The 22,046-nt window shown below is 36.5% G+C and overlaps 2 protein-coding genes across 4 annotated transcripts in view; one reads left to right on the top strand and one right to left on the bottom strand.

Moving 5' to 3' along the window:
• Positions 1–20,520, bottom strand: part of LOC141427679 (uncharacterized) — a 25,944-nt gene extending 5,424 nt beyond the window's left edge. The window contains 4 exon segments of the mRNA XM_074087276.1: positions 3,331–3,520; positions 4,011–4,250; positions 17,025–17,380; positions 17,383–20,520. Coding sequence (XP_073943377.1) covers positions 3,331–3,520; positions 4,011–4,250; positions 17,025–17,380; positions 17,383–19,390 — 2,794 coding nt within the window. The 5' untranslated portion in view covers positions 19,391–20,520.
• sdk (sidekick cell adhesion molecule) overlaps positions 1–22,046 on the top strand; it is an 86,711-nt gene that overhangs the window by 27,411 nt on the left and 37,254 nt on the right. The gene's annotated exons all lie outside the window — the stretch shown is intronic.

The raw sequence follows: 22,046 nt of genomic DNA, 5'->3' as shown, positions 1-22,046 counted from the left end.
ACATAAAGTGCACAATTTATAGGAGGTTAGGGTCTTTGCAGAAGAAATAAAAGTTGTATTATGTCTACTTTCTTTATTGTCTTTTTACTTTGTACTAGGAAGCAATTATACGACCGTTCCTCTCAAATCTCAAAAGGCAAGTAAAGTACCTCATTATAGAAAACATAGATATGACAGCTGTACTCTGATTACCCGCATTATTTTAATAATTAATTTTTGCATCAAAGACAAATAGAATAAATCAACACGCCCCCTCAAAAATTAATTCATAATGCTTTCTATACATAATAGACATACCTATTTAATTATTACATAATCTGTAATGGAACGTATATTACTTCCAAGAACATTCTGGGAAAAACGTAAATTATGGTCCAACATTTATTGCATGCGATTAGGAAACCCAGAAAAACCTAATCAGACCATTATAACAAAAATAATCAAATTGCACTTTACAATCACAGTTACATAATTGAATTTTATTCTAACCGATTTTTCTTCGCATTTCCTGATAACTGCCCGCAGGCAACGGCTTAGTCAAAACATCTGCCAGTTGTTGATTTGTTGGTATATAGTTTAATTTTACTATATTTTTCTCGATTTGTTCTCTGGAAAAATGATATTTTATGTCGATATGTTTTGACCTTTTATGATTGGTGGGATTATTTGCTATACTTATGCAACCGTTGTTATCTTCAAATAACAATAGGCATATTTATTTTCAAATTAATACTTTCGGCTAGAGACTTAGCCATAAAGCTTCTTTAACAGCTTCATACAATGCCATGTACTCAGCTTCAGTAGACGAAGCTGCTACTGACATCTGTCTCTTTGTGCACAAGTAATTGTACTTGCTCAAAAAGTTTAAACATATAACCAGTAGTACTTTTCCTATCATTGTGATCATGACCGCCCCAATCTGAATCTACATACCCACATAATATGTCACTGTAATAGTCGCTTCTTTTATAAGTCAATTTAAATCCATTGTACCCTTAAGATACCTTAACACCCTTTTAAACATTGCCACAATCTTTGTTGTTATTGTTTGTATAGCGACTTAATATATTTATGAGGTACTCAAATCAGGGCGTGTTACATATCATTAAGTACATCAAAGATCCTATGAGATTACGGCATGGGGCGTCATAATGATCCTTAGAATTTAATGCCTCATAGTTTAACTTGGTCTCAGTGGGGGTACTACAGATTTACAATCACTCATATTATATTTATCTAAAATTGATTGAATGTACGCAGTTTGGTCTAATTTTATTGTATCAATGTCTCTTGTTACTCTTATACCAAGAAACAACTTTATGTCATTAAGATCAGTCATTTCAAATTTACTCATAAGATATCTTTTAAACAAAGTCAAAGATTCTTCATCGGCACATACCAAAACTAGGTCATCAACATAGAGTACAACGTATATGTTTTATTAACATCACCTTTATCTAATATATATACATCTATCAACTGATGAGTTTTGAAAACCTTTTCTTTAAGAGACTTTTCAAACATCTCGAACCAACATCTAGCAGCCTGTTTAAGCCCGTATAAAGCTTTATTAAGTTTACACACAGCATTATTTTTATTTACAACACCTTCCGGAACTTTCATGTATATTTCTTCTTTAAGAGAGTACCATTTAAAAATGCTGTTTTTACGTCCATATGATGAACCAATAAATTGTGTTGATTAGCAAAACTGATTATGAATCTAAAACTTGAAATCCTTGCGACAGGTGCAAAGGTTTCATTATAATCTGTGAGGTACTCTTGGCTAAAACCCCTAGCGACGAGGCGTGCCTTATATTTTATTGGTTTTCCAAACCCATCAGTTTTTATGGTAAAAATCCATTTACAATCAATTATATTTTATGATCTGGTTTTGGCACCAAAGTCCACGTGTTATTTGCTTTAAGAGCATTTAATTCATCTTGAACTGCTTTCTCCCACTGAGGCCTATCATTAAGTGTTTTAATTTCATCAAATGATTTAGGTACTTTGCTTGTAAAGAGAGGGCACTATACAAGTAATCATCATCATACATTTCTTTATAAGATACACTAGGACGACCTTTAAGCCTTTCACTCCTCCTACACAATGAGGGTTGATTAGATGTGTTGTCTCTATGTACAAATGAACTATCAGATTTTATCTCAGATTCAGGTACTTCATCTATTCTGCGAATTTTACACGGACTGCCTTCATTAGATTTTGTATTATCTAATTTAGGGATGTTTGCATCAGGAGAATTAAGCACACTGGTTTGGACACCAAGTCACTACCAGTTTCATTATGGGAATATTTATTACTACTCCCTTCAGACTCTACAATAGGCCTGGACTGCAGAAAATTCGTCTCATCACAAACAACATCCCTGACAGTTTCATATTTTTCGCATTCTGTGTTCCATACTCTATAACCATTTGGCGCATAGCCTACCAGTATTCCTTTCCACGACTTGTCATCAAATTTATTTTTACTGGTTTTGTTATGTACATACACAGTTGATCCAAAAACTTTAAGAGTTTTTATGCTAGGTTTCCTATCATGCCACATTTCATATGGTGTTTTGCTCTGCTGTAAAGCCCTGGTTGGTGTAATATTTATTAAATGAACAGCAGTTAAAACTGCATCACCCAAAAGCGTTTATCTAACTTTGCACCACTAAGCAGAGCTCGAGCTTTTCAGTAATTCGTTCTTACCATGCGTTCTGAGGAACCATTCAGCTGTGGGGTCCTAGGGACCGTTAAGTGATAAGTAATTCCCTTTTCTGTACAATAATTTTTCATGTCGGTAGATAAATATTCTCCACCATTGTCACAGTATAAATTTACTAATTTACAGTTAAATTTCGATTCACTTTTTGCTACAAAGTCCTTGAATGCTGAGAATACATCTGATTTATAAACCAATGGATACACTACGCAATAATGCGTATATTGATCAACAAACAGAACAAAATAATTCTTGTTTTCAATTGATGGAGGAGTGATCGGGCCACATACATCTGAATGTACAATGAATAACGGTCGTTTAACGTAGCTTTTATCTTTAGTTTTATTAAAAGGTAGTCTTGTCTGTTTCCCATTTATGCAAGCTTCACATAAATTGTCGTTAGGACAAACAGTTTCTATTTGTAGCACATCTTCAATCATGCCTTTTGTTTTTAATTCTAGAAATTTATTTTTACTCATATGTCCTAACCGAGCATGCCATAATTCATAATTATTTTTATTGCTTTGACATACCTGGGAAACAGACTGATTTACCTTTGCGGGTAGGTTAAAATCTAATGTGATTAAATTATGTGTACATTTACCTTTCATAATTGTTTTACCTTCTTTTATAATGTGAGCTCCTTGTTTATCAAATATTACCGTCAAACCAGCCTGCTGCATCCTTGAGACAGATAGTAGATTGTACGGCACCTCGCGGCAGAATAGTACATTCTCTAAAACTCCTGGGATGCCTGTGTTGCTAACGACATTGATTGTTGCCTCGTTTTGTTGCTTGAAATAAATGCACCATTTTTAGCAATAGAAATTTTGACAGGTGTATTTAAATTTTCATAGGATATAAAAAATCGTCCCTGTTAACGATGTGGTCGGATGCTCCAGAGTCCAACAGAAAAGACACTTTATTGACATTTTCTCTTGTTCGTACTCTCCTGTCATAAAAGCGTAACCTGAAAAATCATTTGATGTCGAAGGTTCTTTTATTTCAATAGCTTGAACTGTTCGCGTTCTGTCCGCGGTATTCCTTTGTGTAAACATCTTTTTGAAATAAAAGCAGTCTTTCTTCACGTGTCCTTTACGCCCACAGTGAAAACATTTCATCGAATTCAACTTGTTATTTCCTTTAAATTTTTATTAGATTGTGCGGGTAGTTTTCAGCCGACTTATTATGATGAAATTTTCTCTTGTTGTTGTTAAATTCCGTTCGGTGTTCAACATGTAACACTTTAACACTCGTGTCGCAGCCTTCATTTTTTAATTTTACCTCATGGTCTAACAGCCTTGTTTTGACGAACGGTAAAGTCAAATTATCTTCGGATAAAGTTTCTATCGCTGTGGTGACACCTTCATACGTCTTTGGCAGTGTTAATAATAAGTGTGCCACTTTGTCTGTTTCATCCAACTTTGCACCAGCCGCCGCTAGTGCTGTTATGATTTCGTCAAATATGGTAAAATGCTTTATCAACGGCATGTCACCTTGTAGTTTAATCCTAACAACTTTTTTCTGAGTGACAATTGTGTTGCAATACTTTTACGTTCGTACAGCGAATCCAAATTAATAAATATTTCTTTAGCTGTGATTGTATCATTTACGAAACCAATATATGAATCTGATAAATACTCCACAAGGGTATTTTTCGCAATGCGATTGTTTTTCTCCCAAAGGACAGTTCGTTCATTTGGAATTTCATCATCAATTACCTGAATCACATCCATCTCACTTAATAATGATCGTATGCGAAACTTCCAGATGCTGTACTTATCACCATCAAACGGTTTTATATACGTTTTTGCTTAACGTTCTCCATTATGGAAAATTTAAAATCTTGTAACGGCACTTTTCACAGTATGATGAAATATTTATATTTATACTATTTATTGTAATTAAATCACTGGGCCCATAACCTATAGGAGGTTAGGGTCTTTGCAGAAGAAATAAAAAGTTGTATTATAGTCTACTTTCTTTATTGTCTTTTTACTTTGTACTAGGAAGCAATTATACGACCGTTCCTCTCAAATCTCAAAAGCAAGTAAAGTACCCTCATTATAGAAAACATAGATATGACAGCTGTACTCTGATTACCCGCATTATTTTTAATAATTAATTTTGCATCAAAGACAAATAGAATAAATCAACAATATTACGGTTTCGTAGTCAAAAATGGCCCACACGGTATCCTTGCATTTTCACTCATCAGTCATAATAATTATGTAGGTGTAGCGAAATCATGAAATCGTGAATTAAAAGTTAATAGTGAATACTTGCCGCATATTAGTAAACACTGTTTTAGCGCGCACGATTAAAAATTATCTTTTTAACAGTAAGAGTCAGGCCAATGGAGTCGTTACAGAAAAAATAATAACAGGAATACATTTTTTATCATAATTAAGCTTTGAGTATTTATCTGAATAAATACTCAAAGTAATTATGTTACCTACCACACTCGCCTGTTTTTAGTCTTTCGCTTTTAGTTGTAGGTACACATGTTACATTTTTGTTGACTATCTAAAGGTCTGTATAATTGTGCTACGTGTACGTTATCGAGATTTCTGGGACAATACAATACCTAATAACTAGGTGACGTTACGTGCCTCTGACATCGTAAGATATGCTGGTGACAGGTCCCCAAAGGCTGTGTGACGTTCTAGGCGCCAGCAACCCTCGCGACCCTTCTTAATTATTCATTCGGCCCAACCAGATCGTGATTGTGTAGATCCCTACCGACACACGTGCCCAGATTTAAGAATAAATCAATGCGATATAACGACATTACCAGACACTAACAAATTATCCAAATAACACATTATTTCCAAAGTTACCTATAGTGAGGAAGATTTAATATTGAATAATTAATGAGCAAACAATCTCCTGCCTGTCTGAAGTTTCTACGGAGCGTTTAAAGAAATACATTGGAAGGAAACCGCTCGCTTTGGGTGTTTCCAAGATTTTACGACAGCCGCTTAGCGCGAAGCGAATACCAAGAGTGCGTAAGTAAGTACCTTATCGACTATAAATTATACACGACTCTTGAACAGTCAAGTTCGCCCTGTTTTCTCGTTTCCCCCCGTTCGTTGTTGTTACCGTTCAAAAACAACTGTCATTAATTAGCTTTAATTAATTACGTAATCTAAAGGATCTGAAACGACTCAAAATATCGATACACAAAGTTTATTAGATGTTATTTATGAAATTGTTCATATTAGTAATATCTTTCTAAAATAATTCAAAAGTGGGACAACTACTTTATAAAAAGCTGAAATCACGATCACTTATGAGGCGATGCATGGTGTCAAAATTCTCAATAGACTTACTTTGCACAGATAGGTACAGAACATAGTCGTGGCTCATGACTCACAGGATACGGATTTGTGTCCTAGTCCTGTCGAAGTTTCCTGGGTCAAGCGACTAACACGGGTAACAGGATCGATTATTTTCTATTTTTACCCATAGTCGTGCCGTGCAGTTTTGCAGTCGCCTGAATGAATCGAGTCTTCGTTATAACAACAAAGGACGATGTGGATGGTCATCATGGACCGCTGAAAGCCTTTTTTTTTGTTCATGTCTGGTTATTGTTAAACACATGACAATCATAATCAGTCCCACATCACCCCTGTGATAAAATAAAACGTAAGATCAAGGTTGTATATTAATACATTTCGTACGATATAATAAAAGACATTATCGATTGGATATTTTTCAGAGTAAACGCGATATTTTTATGGCCATAGCTCATTTCAAAAATTATGAGTTACAAAGCATTCACTCTTGGATCTGTCTGATTACTGGCACTTGAGGTATCCCATCTTAGGCCTCTAGTTGGCAACGCATCTGCAATCCCCCTGGTGTGCGAGTGTCTATGGGCAGTGGTGATCTCTTACCATCAGGAGACCCACTTGCTCGTTTGCCAACCAGTCGAATAAAAAAAAAAAAAAAAAAAAAAAAAAAAAACCATAATATCTGGTCGGTAGTAAAATTGAATCCCCAAAAATTAAATTTACGTAAAAAAAAGTATGAGCACAAAGTTCCGTGCTTCTAGACTTAGAGATTTTGTGGTTTTACAATACGCCTAGACAGAAATATAGTAATAAAAAGTTATCTTAAATATGTGCTATTCCAGAAATACAGCTTTAAGCGGGTGCGCATTTTTTACACATAACTTTTTAAGTCCTATTATCGGAAGTCCGAAAATGTTTCTCATGCCATTTTACATCAACATGGACCCGCTTTAAACGTACCAAATTTCATTGAAATCAGTCCAGCCATTTTAGCGAGACAAAAGCATGCACACGCACACAGGAGCTTTCTTATTTACGATTTTGAATGTAAAGTTATCTGGAAACACCAGACCAATTTTATTGTTGAAAATCTCTGCGAGTTAATGTTGTGCTCCAGTTTAAAAGAGGCCATGAAGTAAGGGATTGATGGACGAGTTCGGGGTAGACGATAAAACGGTACTTCCGATAAAAGTTTTGTCATAATACTTCCGCGCTATAAGTGATGTCGCACGAGAATTTAAATAACACTACCTACTACTACTATTAGACCGTGATTTGATATAATGAGAATTAAAGATCTGCTATTATAAATTGTATGTAAATTTTTACGTATGTATATTCAGAGCGGAATTTTCCTGCCATTTTTTGACCTGTCATAGTGACCGATAAAACGAGTCCAGCAATCCCTGTTCTGGCCGAGTTTGTATAGTGCTTTTCTCAAACAATGTGAGGAAATATTTCATCCATCCATCGCATCGCATCGCATCGCATCGCATCGTATCGCATCGTATCGCATCGTATCGATCGTATCGCATATCGCATCGTATCGCTCGCAAGCATCGCATCGCATCGCTTCGCATCGCATCGCAGTATCGCAAATGCTTACAGAGTAGTGGTGGTTGGCTGTTCGTAATTTTTCCTTTGTCAGTTTAATGTTAGTAAGCAAAATTAAAAAGTTTAGAGCAGCGGACAATAATGGATTTTCATACATACTTCATGGCCTAGGCCAAGAAGTTATGTAGGGAGGTGGTAGGGAGCCATAAATGAGAAACTTCATGTCTCCATTTCGTGACATTAACCAATACATTTCCGAGCATGTTTGAGAAAAATAATTTAAAAAATACGTTTTTCTATTTTAAATTTGAATGCAGGACATTTTTAATTCAAACACGGATTTATTTATGAACCAAATTTGTGCCGCAGGCTGAACCTCGTAAAACATTTTACTCACTGTTCAGCTTGTCGCAATGTGCCAACCCCACGACTATCTACCGCTAATCAATTTCTTACTGCTTGGAAGGATTTCCCTCTTCGGTTTTTTATTTCTTTTGGTCAGTCAATCATTTGTCGTCTCACTTTGCAAGAACTTTTTCTAATGATACCTATATTTAAAATGTTATCAATTCAAGGTTAACTTATAGGTCAAGTAAATTTATTAAGAATATAACTTATAGAAAATTACAATCATATCTAAGAGCTAATATACTATAAATAATAAGGTTATTAGTAGGTATCTAAAAATATATTTATTTGTTACGTCGCGGTCATGCTTTACCTAACTAAGAAAATGCATGACCAATATTTTAAACATTTATTTTTCGAAGCATACATATGAACCTACATAAACTAGTCAATCGGTTCGGTGGTTGTATTGTACGTTCGAAGTCCATCTACTAGCATCACTTTACATTGTGTGTGGTTTGTACACAATCGATTTCTACATTCACCGCACATAAAATGGTTTACATAGACACTAATATATGAACCGACTAGGACAACTGCTCCCGGACACTGTAAATTATAAATTGGAAAAAGCCTGTGACGTGAATGTGACCGACTTTGTGTAATAAATAAGTAAGGGGTTTCGGTTTGGTGTAATTATTTGCGGCTTGTTTAGCTTACATTCGGAAATATAATAATCGGACAATGTAAAAAAATGTATTCACGCAATTAACTGTTGGATTAAAAATGTTTTACTTTACCTTAAGATTGTGAATTGCAATCTTAGAAGTTAGGACCTTTTTTCCATTCTGTCTCAAGTGAGACAGGATTCCTATAAGTATTATGTTAGAAAGTACATCATACAGATCCTACGTAAAATGAGTCCGAAGTAATTGGATTAACTTTTGTATTCCTTATTCAAATTAAAATACTCGGTGCTTTATTGGTAATTCAACCTTTTTCATAAACATTTTTAAAACCAACTCTAAGCCCAAACGTGACTTATCATAGATAGATAATCACTGGAAATATATACGCGCTCCCCAAACTGATGCTGTAAACAGCTATGCCTAGTCGTTAAGTACCTAATTGTAAATTGTGCTGCAAATACTGAATTGGAATCCCGTCACCGAGGAAAAATAAAATAACCATTATAAAACCAAGATTATTTTGGGAGTTAAGCTTCGATTAATAAGTTAACAGTTTACTACTTACTTGTAACGCGGTATTTTTAACACTGATCCTTTTAGTATTATTTTTTTCAAAGACAGCATGTTACCTACCCACCAGCTACACCAAGTCTGGTTTGTTTTTTAGGAGTTCTTTCAAAAGCGGAACTCTACCAGTAGTTTTTCTTTGCTTTGCTAAGTTTGACAACGCACTACTAACATACATTTTTATGATGCTCTAAGATGTTATACCGTCACATAGACTTTATCATTCAAAGCTTAATACTTATTAGCTTACTATATTTTGTTGTAGGATTTTTTGCTGCACAATTAACTAACTTGCGGAAGTAAAGCAAACAATTCAACTAGCCATTTGACCTGAATAGTTAATTTTCGAGTTCTAGGAATCGTTCGATTTAATAATGGGGTATTTTGTATCGTTACAGGATGTGCGTATTCAAAGCTTTGACCTTATTTGTAACCGACTTTAAAAAGGAGGAGGTTATCAATTCGTTGTAGTTGTTGTTGTGAGAACTCCGTCATTATGAACCGATTTGTTTTTTTTTTGCGTTTGAATGTCTTTAATTAGGTCCGCAAGAGCACCAAATCAGGATCTGATGATGGATCTTAAGGAAATCGAGAGAACTTTAAAATTTTTGTAGGGACACCTATAGTAAATTGGATATATTTAGTAGTAAACTCATGCATTTGCTCTTGAAAATCAATCATTTGGTGAAGTGAAACTTATGACGAAGACCACAGTTGACTATCGGAGCTACTACTCAATAACATACTTTACTATTTCACGGGATAAATTTTAATTACTTGACAGAGTTGCTAAGCAATTTATGCTTCTCGTAATGCATATGTTAAAACGGTGGTGATGGTGAAGCACCAGGACTCCTCCTCCTCCTCAATAATGAACGTCTCTGCATCGGAAAAAGCAATCTTTCGTAAAAGGTGACGAGCAGTTGATATTAAACTATTGTATCTTAGTAAAAAAAAAAGCGTAAAAAAATATAACAAAAAATTTAACCGACTACATAAAACCATGAAAATAATTTTCTACCAGTCTGAAGTCGGTCGGTGCCTCAGCACGAGCCAGCAGGAGTGATTGAATTCCAATATAAAGTGCGTAGGTGAGTTAGATGACTATAGGTCCACTCCTGCTGGCTCGTGCTGAGGCACCGACCGACTTCAGACTGGTAGAAAATTATTTTCATGGTTTTTTGTAGTCGGTTAAATTTTTGTTATAATTATATACATTTATTACCATAGTCGAAGTTAATCAGGTCATACAAATAAACGGTTTTTAAATAAGTATTATCCTAGATAAGGGCTTAGGTTTGTTACCCGGTTTTTACTTTCTTTGCTTTGTTTCTGTGTATATGATTGTATATCTGTATAAATATACTCCCTTTAAATAGTATGAACTTTATATTTTATTATAAAGGGAACATTAAATATACGGAAGAGACTTACATCATATTGTTAAGGCAAAATATTAATTGTCAAAAATACTCTATCTATCTCTATGGCATAAAATAGCTCAAATACTTTAGCACCGTGGTTAGTCTGGTTCATAAATATCGTCGCGTACGCATTTAAGTGCCTATCGAGGTGGAGCGAACCTTCGTCATGGTTCAGAAAAGTTTTAAAATTAGTGCGGGTGCGCCTTCTGTGTTCTTTAAATCCGACTTCTAAGCCATTATTATGTAGATAACGTACGTCACTTTAGCGAAATTTATGTTAATCATTCAGGGACGAATACTGTTTCTCTTCCATCTCGAGCTGGTTCACATTTTACTGGCAAAAGCTTTTTATAGCTAAATACTTCCGCAGTGACCCAAAGTGAGTCTTGGCCTCCAACACCAGATTACGCCACGCTTTGCGATCTTGAGTCAAATCTTGCCAGCCTTCGACCCAAGGTCCAAAAGGTCTTTCAGGACCTCGTCCCTCCAGCGGTACCTAAATAATATTTGTAATAAAATTTATAACAGGTAGGGTAGGTAGTACCTACCGTATTGCAGTAATTTCAAACCCAAAAAAATATAAATTTACCCCGAAATGGTTAATTTGTGTGAAAATTCAAAACCTTACCTGTGGAAGATTTGAATTTCAATATGGCATCAGACCAGAAGAGTCAGCTTAGAACACAAAAACTCTTTTGCATTTTATAGGCTATCACACGTACTTACTTACCATAGGTGCATTTTACGGTCACGAGAAAAAGCCGCCCGTATGTAGGACAACAGCGAAAGGTCATAACTTATTTATGTGTTAAATAAGAAAGATCGATGGTTACATATTTAGGTACAGTCAAGTGAAAAAATATGAACTTACTAGCCCTTACCCGCGACTCCGTCCGCGCAGAATTCGTTTATCGCTATCCCGCGGGAACTATGCAATTTTCCGGCATAAAAACTATCCTATGTCCTTTCCGGGACTCAAACTATCTGTAATACCGACTTTCATCTAAATCTGTCCAGTGGTTTAGACGTGATGAAGTAACAAACAAACAGACTTACAAAAGTTTCGCATTTATAATATTATTAAGTAGGAAGTAGGATTCAAAGTTTCAAAAATAAGTACCACAGACTCTTATTTCGACGCAATAAGGCCGTAGTAACAATTTTTGAGTGTTCGAATAGATACTTATTTTTGCACTTGACTGTACATATGTACCATTCATATGCAAGTTTCTTATTTATGTCAGTGCTGCATGCGCGCAGGGACCGTGCCTTGAATGCTTTAGTTAGTCCAATAAGCGGACTTGTCCTGTTATGTGTTGGTAGGGGTACGCAAAGCATATATGTGTAACTGTAAGTGTTTGTGCTGACCGGTTGCGCCGTGCGGTCATACGCTTGCGCTCGGAGAACGACAAAAGTAATTTAAACCTTTAATGATATGGAACTGCGACTCCGCTTTCGTCACAAAGTAGGGTTTCCTCCATAAATAGGCGCTGGAATTTGATTTATTTAGAACCAACAGGGGCAGCGTGCATCTTTGACGAAAAAACAAATATTATGCAGTTAAAACATCTCATTTATTTTAAATACCAAACTATATAAACATACAATGGGGTTAGTCGTTATCAATAACAACAATATTGTATTCAATATTGACTGATTTCATTAAAACTTAATCCATATTTTTAAAATGTTTATTTATCACGTTGCTTTGAACTGAACAGCCGTGTTGCTTATATGGCTTCTTTATAAAACGAACATGAAACCACTGAGGGTGAAAGGCTTCCTTATGCATTAGTTATGGTTTCAGAGCAACTCGCAACAAAACCTTTCAGCATTTTATTAATGGGAATTTCTATTGGGTGCCCACATTTTTAACAGATAATCCTTTACAGGCTTGGTAATTAACATTGTGTGAATAGCAAAATATGTAATGAATGATTTACAACATACAACCACTTTTAACACGGACAAAAAGATATATGTAACTTAAATATATGCAATCGATTCATTTCAATAGTGAATTTCTTTGACAGGCATTATCATATCACTATGATATTATTGTAAAGGATTCATAGTGCATCACGATTCAATTGGTTCGATAATACAATACGGTATTTGACTATTTTGTATACGTTATATAAATTAAAACTACACAATGCCTGTTATCGAATAGAAAAACAATTTTAAGCTACCTTTACAAATAACAAAGTTATAAAGGTTTGAAATTCAAGATTAGCCAGTACCGCCATACTTGATGCATAGAGAAAAGCGTTTGAAAAAGAGACAGGTATATAGATTTTTCAAAAATCACTATAAATCCAATTTTCAACCGATTTAAAATTTTTTCGTCGCTAAACACTATCTGTTTATCTATATTTTCATAATAATATTATGATATGGCAAAATCAGGAGTTGCCAATACCGTATTTTAGCATAGGAATAGCTCAATGTATTATTCCCCGTACTATAGGTACTCTATTTTTTCTAACATGATTCAAATGACACAGCCACCTGGTAGACCCAAACCGCTCAACACAAAGCGAAGTCAGCCTCGGGTGCAGTGACAAAATAAAAAACTTTGTGAGCCAGGTACTAACCAAGTACCTACAACCTACGCTTGTTTATAAGGAAACATGGAAATGGAAATAGATGTAGTGGTAGGTTTTTTACAATGCACGTGCTCGGAAAGTGCCTCTTGACGTGGGTCAACATATCCATAGAAAATTAGTGATTCCTGCACGCATCCACAAGTGTGCAGTAAAGTTGTATGGGCTTTACTTACCGCACTTAAGTGCGGTAAAGTAACTTTTTAAATGCCAAATGATGTCCAAGTATTGTTAAAAAATAGAGTCTAAAGAGTCGTTATAGTTAGGCTTTTGAAACATAAGAAAACGTTTGATGCAACCACTGAATTTTACTGATAAGATAAACGCGGACAGAAAAGAGAACGTTATTTTTTTTTTTTTTCATGTAAACTCGTATTTTAATTCCGTCTAAAGTATGAAAAAAAAGGGAATAAATTCTTGAGTCCAATTCGGACCGTGCGACGTCAAGCGCGCGCACTCGAAAGTTAACCAATGAGCTTCCAGTGCGCGCGCACGACGTAGCACGAACCAATCATGGTTACCCGTTCGCGCCTGTCATGAAACCCGCCAAAGTAATGTTCATGAGTTCAGTCCGGTGAATTAATTTTTGATGAGTAAATTAAAAATGAAGAGTTTAAATGAAAGAATTTTTATCTGACTTTACGCTGCTTACGTCCTCCACGAAGCACATATTGTCAGTGACAAACTCAATGCTGAACAAAATACGTGAACTACCTAACACATACCTAATACATACCTGTCTCGACGACACAACGGGCGTATTAAAATCCCAAAAGTACTCAAAATATTAATTTAATAATAGTTTAAAAAACAGCAAGTATCGTGCGTATAGAAATGCGATGGCGAAGCGAATGAATATACGGTAGACAAAAATTATAAAATAAGGCTCAGGGCCTAGCTACGTTGGTGCAATCTTCGTAATTGTCTTGCATTTCCATCAGGCGCTTGTACATACTCCCGCCCGTTGAAAGGACATCTTTCAACTCAGGAGCTCTTCTTCTGATGGCAGAGGACATAGGCGAGTCAGAGGGCGACGCACAGTTCCTCTTGTCGTGTGAACGTCTGCAACTCTAGAAATTCCGTCGGGTCCAGGAAATAGACGGGTGACTCGGCCCAGTCGCCAACTTAATGGGGGCGCGTTATCTTCATGCAGTAACACGAGATCTCCAATATTTAGCTTGGCGTGGTTAACGCGCCATTTCGTTCTCACTTGCAGCTCTGCTATATACTCCCTTTGCCATCTCTGCCAAAAGTGCTGGTGGAGTTTTTCGATGCGAGCGTAGCGGCGTAAGTTGCTTTCTTTGCAGTTTCTTAAGGCAGGTGACGGCAGCGCGTTCAGTGGCCTTGCGATAAGAAAGTGTCCTGGGGTAAGGGAGAGCAGGTCGTTGGGAGATGATGATAGAGGATACAAGGGACGGCTATTTAAGATAGCTTCCACTTGTGAGAACAATGTTGAAATTTCCTCAAATGTCAAATGAGAGTTTCCCATGACTCGTTTTATGTGATGTTTAGCGGATTTAATGCCAGACTCGAAAATACCACCGAAATGAGCAGCGTAAGCAGGTGAAAATTTAAATTTAATTCCTTCTTGACTACTGAAGTCACACAAAGGGTCTTTATTATGTGTTAGAAAATCACCTATTTCCTTGGCGGCTGCTACGAAGTTTCGGCCGTTATCACAAAATATCTCCGCTGGCTTGCCTCTTCGCGAAATAAACCTGCGCAATGTCATTACGAATGCATCCTTGGAAAGGTCGCTGACCGCTTCGAGGTGTACACATTTATAGCGTAAACAGACAAATAAGCAGAGGTAACATTTTATCAGAGTACTACCTCGGCCTTTCCGATTCAAAATATAGAATGGTCCAGCGAAGTCCAACCCGACAGACAAAAAGGGAAAATCAGGGGTTATTCTTTGCGCGGGAAGATTGCCCATTTTTGGGCATAATGTCTTAGCACGCAAGCGCCTACAGCGTACACATTTGTTGACAGTACGTCTGGCAAGGTACCTACCTTTGATCGGCCAAACCGTTTCTCTTACAGTCGCTAATAACAACTGAGGGCCGGCGTGCAAGTTTTTTACGTGCTCCCTCTCAAAATATAATTTTGTTAAATGATGCGACGAATGAAGCAGTATAGGATGTTTCTTTTGATAACTGTAGTTGGATGCGTCAATTCGCCCACCTACTCTAATTATGTTTTTATCTATGAACGGTGACAATGACAATATTTTAGATTTCGAGCTGACTGGTTTGCCTTTTGTAAGTAGTTCGTACTCGACCGGGAACGATTGACTTTGAGCCGATGCGCAGAGATCATAAAATGCATTTTTTAACTCCTCAGCGGTTAAACTGCCTACGCGCTTGTCTTTAGGGTTCCTTAGATTAAAGATAAATCTTTTGGCGTAGGCAAACGATCTTTGAAGTTTTGTTAATTTTGAATAGTTTTCGAATTTTATTACAGGTTCGTGCGTAGTGGCCAAATGCGATTTAATTTCAGGCAATTGATCATTGCTTAAATTTATTTTTGATACTGGCCATTCGGATTCGTTTTTTGCTAAAAAATCGGGGCCAGACCACCATAAACTCATTGTAACCAACTGGCCAGCATCCACCCCCCTAGAAATTAAATCGGCCGGATTAGCAGACGTAGGCACGTAACGCCAGGTTGATGACCCTGTGTTTTCAATAATCTCACTAACCCGATTAGCCACATAAGCCTTTAGATTGCGTAAGTCATTGTTTATCCACGCCAATACTACCGTGGAGTCACACCAGTGTACGAAACGATCGGGTTTAAATCGAAGCGATTTAGCGACAGCGCTGCAGATCCTGGATGACAGGAGTGCAGCGTTTAATTCCAGGCGCGGTATGGTTGTAGGCTTTAAACATGCAACTTTAGACTTCGCGCACAGCAGTGAAACAGTGACGTCACCATTTTTGTTGATTGACCTCACGTATAAGCAGGCACCAAGGGCGCACTGCGAGGCGTCACTAAAAGAATGCATTTCAATGACTTCAGGGTTATCACACAAGACAGGTCTGATAATTTTCAAGTTTGCAATATATTTTGCGTTTTGACAAAACCTAACCCATTCATTTTCAATTTCCAGTGGGACAGGGTCATCCCAGTCCAATTTTTCTTGCCATAACCTTTGCAGTGTCATTTTAGGTTGAATAATGCACGGGCTTAAAAGTCCTAATGGGTCAAAGATCTTAAATGACTTTGACATTATAATTCTTTTTGTTATACTCGTAGTGCCGTTTTGTTCGATATCTTTAATGTGGAAATGTAAACAATCATTAGCCGGGTTCCAACCCAGTCCGAGAGTGTTAGACGATTCACTAATTGTTAGGTTTTCCTTTGTGTCCATTTCGGTATTTTGAAATAAAGTAGGTAAGTTAGTTTTATATTTTCTTAAGTTGAAACAACATGACTTAAGAGCTTGCGAAACTGAACTTTGTATATGGCGTAATTCGTATTCGTCGTTCGAGCCTGTAATAAGGTCATCGACATAAAAATCGTGTTTTATTATTGCCTTAATTAAATTGTCCTCCTGCTCTTCACCTATTTGTTGTAGGCACCTAGTGCTTAGGTAACTGGCACTGGCGGTGCCGTAGGTAAGAGTATTTAGCTGTAGTGTTCTTATGGGCTGTGATTCATTGTCTCTCCACAATATAAGTTGAAGGTTACGATCCTCATTATGAACAAGAACTTGACGATACATTTTTTCTATATCGCCAGATAAAATGTATTTGTAATGCCTGGCTCTTATCAATATTGAGAACAATGAATCCTGCACGTTAGGGCCTACCATGAGGATGTCATTCAATGATAAACCAGACGTAGTTGGGGCTGAACCGTCAAACACTACTCGGACAGAAGTTGATTCACTATTTTTATAGCCAGGATTCGGCTTAGCAATGGGCGACTCAGACAGATGGCCTAAGTCTGCATATTCTTGTATAAATTTTGAATATTCTGATTTTAAGTGTGGATTTTTTGAAAATCTTTTTTCTAAGTTAAGAAATCTCCTTTTCGCGAGATAAAACGAATCCCCAAGAGAATCGGGAGATTTAGTAAGCGGCAATCGAACACAGTATCTACCTGTTTCTAGCCTAAACATATTTTGTAAAAAATGTTTTTCACAGACCTTCTCCGTTTCATTAAAAGATTTACGTCTTCTAAATTCCAAAATTTTGTCAGTAACTCATCTATTGAAACTTGAGATTCTTTAGTGACTGATACGTGATTGCATTGCACGTTTTTTTGAGTCGCGTTTGAATATACTGGGCCAGAGATCAACCAGCCTAACTTTGAATTTCGTAGCTTAGGGTTGTTAGGACCCAAGGACATTTGTTCGCTTCCTAAAATGTCCCAAAAAATGTCGGCTCCAATGAGCATGTCAATTGGAGCTGGTTTTTGGAAATCGGGGTCAGCCAATAATAAATCTTTGGGTATATTTAAATGGCTAATATTTATAGGAGATTTTGGCAGCTCTCCTGTTAGCTCGTTTAGTATCAAGCATGACAGTCTTACACTGAAACTGCTATTTAATGAATTTAGTTGAATATTGCATGCCTCTACGACATTGTTAGTGCAATTATTACCAATGCCAATGACCCTTAGGGAATCAATGTGACTAGATTTAAGAGATAACCTTTCTTTTAGCAATTTTGTAACGAATGAAGATTGACTACCACAATCCAGTAAAGCACGTATCTTTAGTTTTTTGTTTGTACAAGGGTCCCGTACTTCCACTAAGGCAGTAGAAAGTAGGACATGACCACAATCCTGTTCTGAAAAATTTTGTACTGACGCCGCATTGGCGTAATTTGCATGTATGTCATCAGGAGCTCCCGGGTGGAGCAAACTATTATGATTTTTTTTACACTCACGACAGGGACCCATCCGACATTCATTGAGTGGATGCCCTTGTCGTAGACAATTAGAACATAACTTGTACATAGCAACGTCAGCAAATCTATCTTTAATTGATTTGGCCTTGAAAGTAGGGCAATCGTAAATTCTATGATTTTTGTTGCAAATAATACATACATAGTTACTTTGCTCAGTATGTTTGACGCTAGCAAATGTTTTTGTGTATGATGTTTTGAATGGTCTATTGAATGGCCTGTTGTTATTATTATTATTATTGTTTTGAAAGGGCGGCGTTCGGGACGTGGACGCCGCGAATTTCGGCTGAACATTATCATGCTTATTTCGATTCAAAGACTCAATCACGTCGGCCCGGTCAGTCAAAAACTTATAAAATTGATTTAACGTTGGAACGTCGTCAACCGAGTTGCGATACTCCTCCCATTTAAGTAAGGTGTTGCTATCCAGTTTGGCAGATAACATGAATATAATGAGTATATCCCATTTGTCTGTGGGTTGGCCTAAGCTGGTTAGGGCGCGTAAATTTTTCGTGACGTGATCTACTAGAAATCGCAAAGACTTTTCGGTTTCTTTGGTGAGCGGTTGTATATTAAACAAAGAGCTTAAGTGGTGGTTTATGAGCAAACGTTTATTATCATACCGCTCACCGAGCAGTTTCCAGGCCTCCTTATAATTATCTGACGACACCTCCAGATTGGAAATAATCCTGGCAGCGTCCCCTTCCAGGTACGAAATAAGATAATGAAACTTATGAATCTCCTTTATGCGAGTATTATTATGTATAAGGCTTTCAAAAGTATCGCGGAACTCCAGCCAGCGGAAATATGAACCATCAAATTTCGCGATATGTATTTGAGGCAACTTAAAACTGACATCCTGATTTTCGAGCAAGGATTGAGCCTCGAGTACCATCGATTCTCGTCTTTGTATCTCGATTTTCGTATGTGTTTCAATCAAAGATTTTGCCATGGCAATATTAATAATGATATCGTGCTCAATACTTTCTCTTTCATCGATCTCGTTGCTCATATTATCGCAGTTTAAAATTTCAATTCTACTTTGTAAATTGTCATACTTGCTGGACAGTCCCTCGAATTTTGACAGCTTGAGATTTAGCTCGGCCATTTCGATGTTTGTAAATTCGATTTTACTGCTAACATTCATTAAATAATTATGGAATTTAGTAATTTGACCCTTAATGGAACTACGGGAGGCGATTAAATCCTTTAATGTTCCCTTTTCGGTGCCAGAAAGTGGCTTATCAGTGCAATCACTATACATAGTGAATTTAGTAAAGGAATGTTATAGAATTTACGCCAATAAATAACAAATAATTGCTCACGCTCCTCATTAACGGTGCACCGGCTGATAAGAACCGGTTGCGCGCACAGCTGACGCGCCGCCTCGCTGAGCGTTGCGCAACAAGCAGGAATGCACGCGCCAGTCCCTGGAATAGTCGGCAGGACGAGTAAATATCGCGTAGTAATGAGCCGTAAACAAGTTGTGGGAATTTACAAATAAATCTGCAACTATTTTAGTATCTATAGTTTTTAAGTAGGGCTATCAAATTGAATAATATTAAATTAATTTATGAAATTTTATTGTATACGGGTCAAATTATAATGTAAGAAATTTTGTGCAGTAATGAAATAAAATATAAATTAGTATCTACAAGCCAAAGATAGGATTCCGTAAGAAGATTCGAGAATTTATTTTTATATTTTATATGTAGGTAGGTATGTACATACTCAATTTTTTACGCTTTAGGCACATACAATAGTTAGGTACAGTGCGATTTATTGTTATTTAACGACTGTTTATTGTACACCACAATAGGTATAACAAGCAGAAACTACAGTGAACAGGTGCAGAAAAAATTTAGGATGAGATTAAAAATAACAACAAAATTTTAGAGATTTTAGTTTACCTATTTAGATATTATTTCGACTGATTACGTCTTATTCACTTCTGAAATATAACTTTGTTCAAACAAGTAGAAATGCTATTTCTGGATTTGGAATAGGTATATTTAGGGAGACAGACAAAGGAAGGGCACTTAACTTTCGTAGGGCTGCTTCGCACGGTGTGAGGTTTGGTTCCTTGCACTGCCCGTGCTGGTGAAGAGTCCCGTTTGCAGATTTCGTAATGCGGCTTCAAGTCTTCCTCAAATTTGGAGCTTCGTCAACCCTTTGGTTCACGCTTTGCGCATGGAGTCGATGGCGAATCCCGGAATTTTCTTCTTAATATTTTGCAGTTCCCCTCATGAGGCCACCAATTTATGTCTTCGACGACACAACGGGGCGTATTAAAATCCCAAAAGTACTCAAAATATAATTTAATAATAGTTTAAAAAACAGCAAGTATCGTGCGTATAGAAATGCGATGGCGAAGCGAATGAATATACGGTAGACAAAAATTATAAAATAAGGCTCAGGGCCTAGCTACGTTGTGGCAATCTTCGTAATTGTCTTGCATTTCCATCATACGCTTGTACAAGTAATAAACATCGTAAATTGATAGAATAATCTACTTCTACACGCATGGATATTATAACATCTACCGGTATGTCTTATTCTTATTTATTTGCTTTTCTCTATTAGAATTAGTGAACCAGTTTTGATTTATTTACAGTTCCAAAGCCAAAAAATCTCAGATTTACGGTAACTTTTTGTTAAGAGCTGGTAGATTAGATACATAATACATATACTTGATGTTACTTGACTATTACAGGGATTTATTCACGGGTTGCACTGATATTTAGCATTATAGGAGCGTGCACTCCTCCATAAGGACTAGCCAATATAAGTGTGGAAAATGTCAAGCAACAAGGGCTAATAATTAATCTTAAAAAATTACGATACTAAAACAGTCTTCTTTACCTATCATTAGTAACTGTAGCTGTTCTAATCTTCTGAGTCAATGATTGTTATGAAAGTTGGTTTAATAAAGTGTATACGTTAACGATTTTGGTTCGGCATGCATGTCGGTATGTATATCTACCGCCTGCTACTGTAGTAAAAGGAGTATGGCAAATAAATGATGTAGTCACTGCCTCGATTTTTTTCCTCGCTTAATGCATTGTAAAACGTTGTATGATATACGTGTCGAAAGTAGGAAATTCCCAACTCGTGCCGGCTCAAAACACTCGCTTCGCTCGTGTTTCAAGTTCTCCGCCACTCGTTGGGAATTGCCTACTTTCCGCACTTGTATCATAAATAACTATTGTGACATTCATGAGTGCTTGTCATAGCCTAAATTGAATAAAGTTATTTTTTGAATATAAATTTTGAAAAAAATCCTTTTAAAACAAAATAAGTCTTTAGTTAATTTAGTCATTGTAGAGTCGAAAATTTGAAATAATACTGTCTTCAATGCAGATCTCATACATTTATACGTGATACCACGTAATTACGTAATACCACGTTTGTTCAAACATGTACCCAAGAGCATCGTCCTAATATTTGTTCAAAAACATAATTAAACTAAGTATACAATAAATAAATACCATCAAATATGTACACAAAAGCACACTGTCTTAATATCATATTTTTAATATAGTTTCATTACTGGTAAGACATAGGACAGCCATATCGAATGTTTTTTACATTTTAAATAAAATATTATAATAAACGATGGGAATGCATCAAGTTACAGAACATCAATCTCACAGAAAAGAAGTGTTTCCGTTACGTGACTCACACCTGTGGCACGTTGAATCGATGCCCGCGACCACTAACATACTAAACAGATAGTTGCTAGCAGCCATTTTTATTTTCCAAGAAATCTCTAGATCTACTCCTTACTGTGATCTACAGATAATTCAGAGTGATAAAGTAATATTGATTAAACTGAACCGTACAGTTAGGTAGAATAGATTATGCGATTAAACGTTCGCATTCCTGCATAAACCACATGAACGACCTATTAATATATTCGT

The sequence above is a fragment of the Choristoneura fumiferana genome, chromosome 5 (genome assembly GCF_025370935.1).
Source record: "Choristoneura fumiferana chromosome 5, NRCan_CFum_1, whole genome shotgun sequence".
Taxonomy (NCBI): Eukaryota; Metazoa; Arthropoda; class Insecta; order Lepidoptera; family Tortricidae; genus Choristoneura; species Choristoneura fumiferana.
The sequence above is the reverse complement of the archived record's forward strand: the minus strand, read 5'-3'. Positions and strand labels throughout refer to the sequence as shown.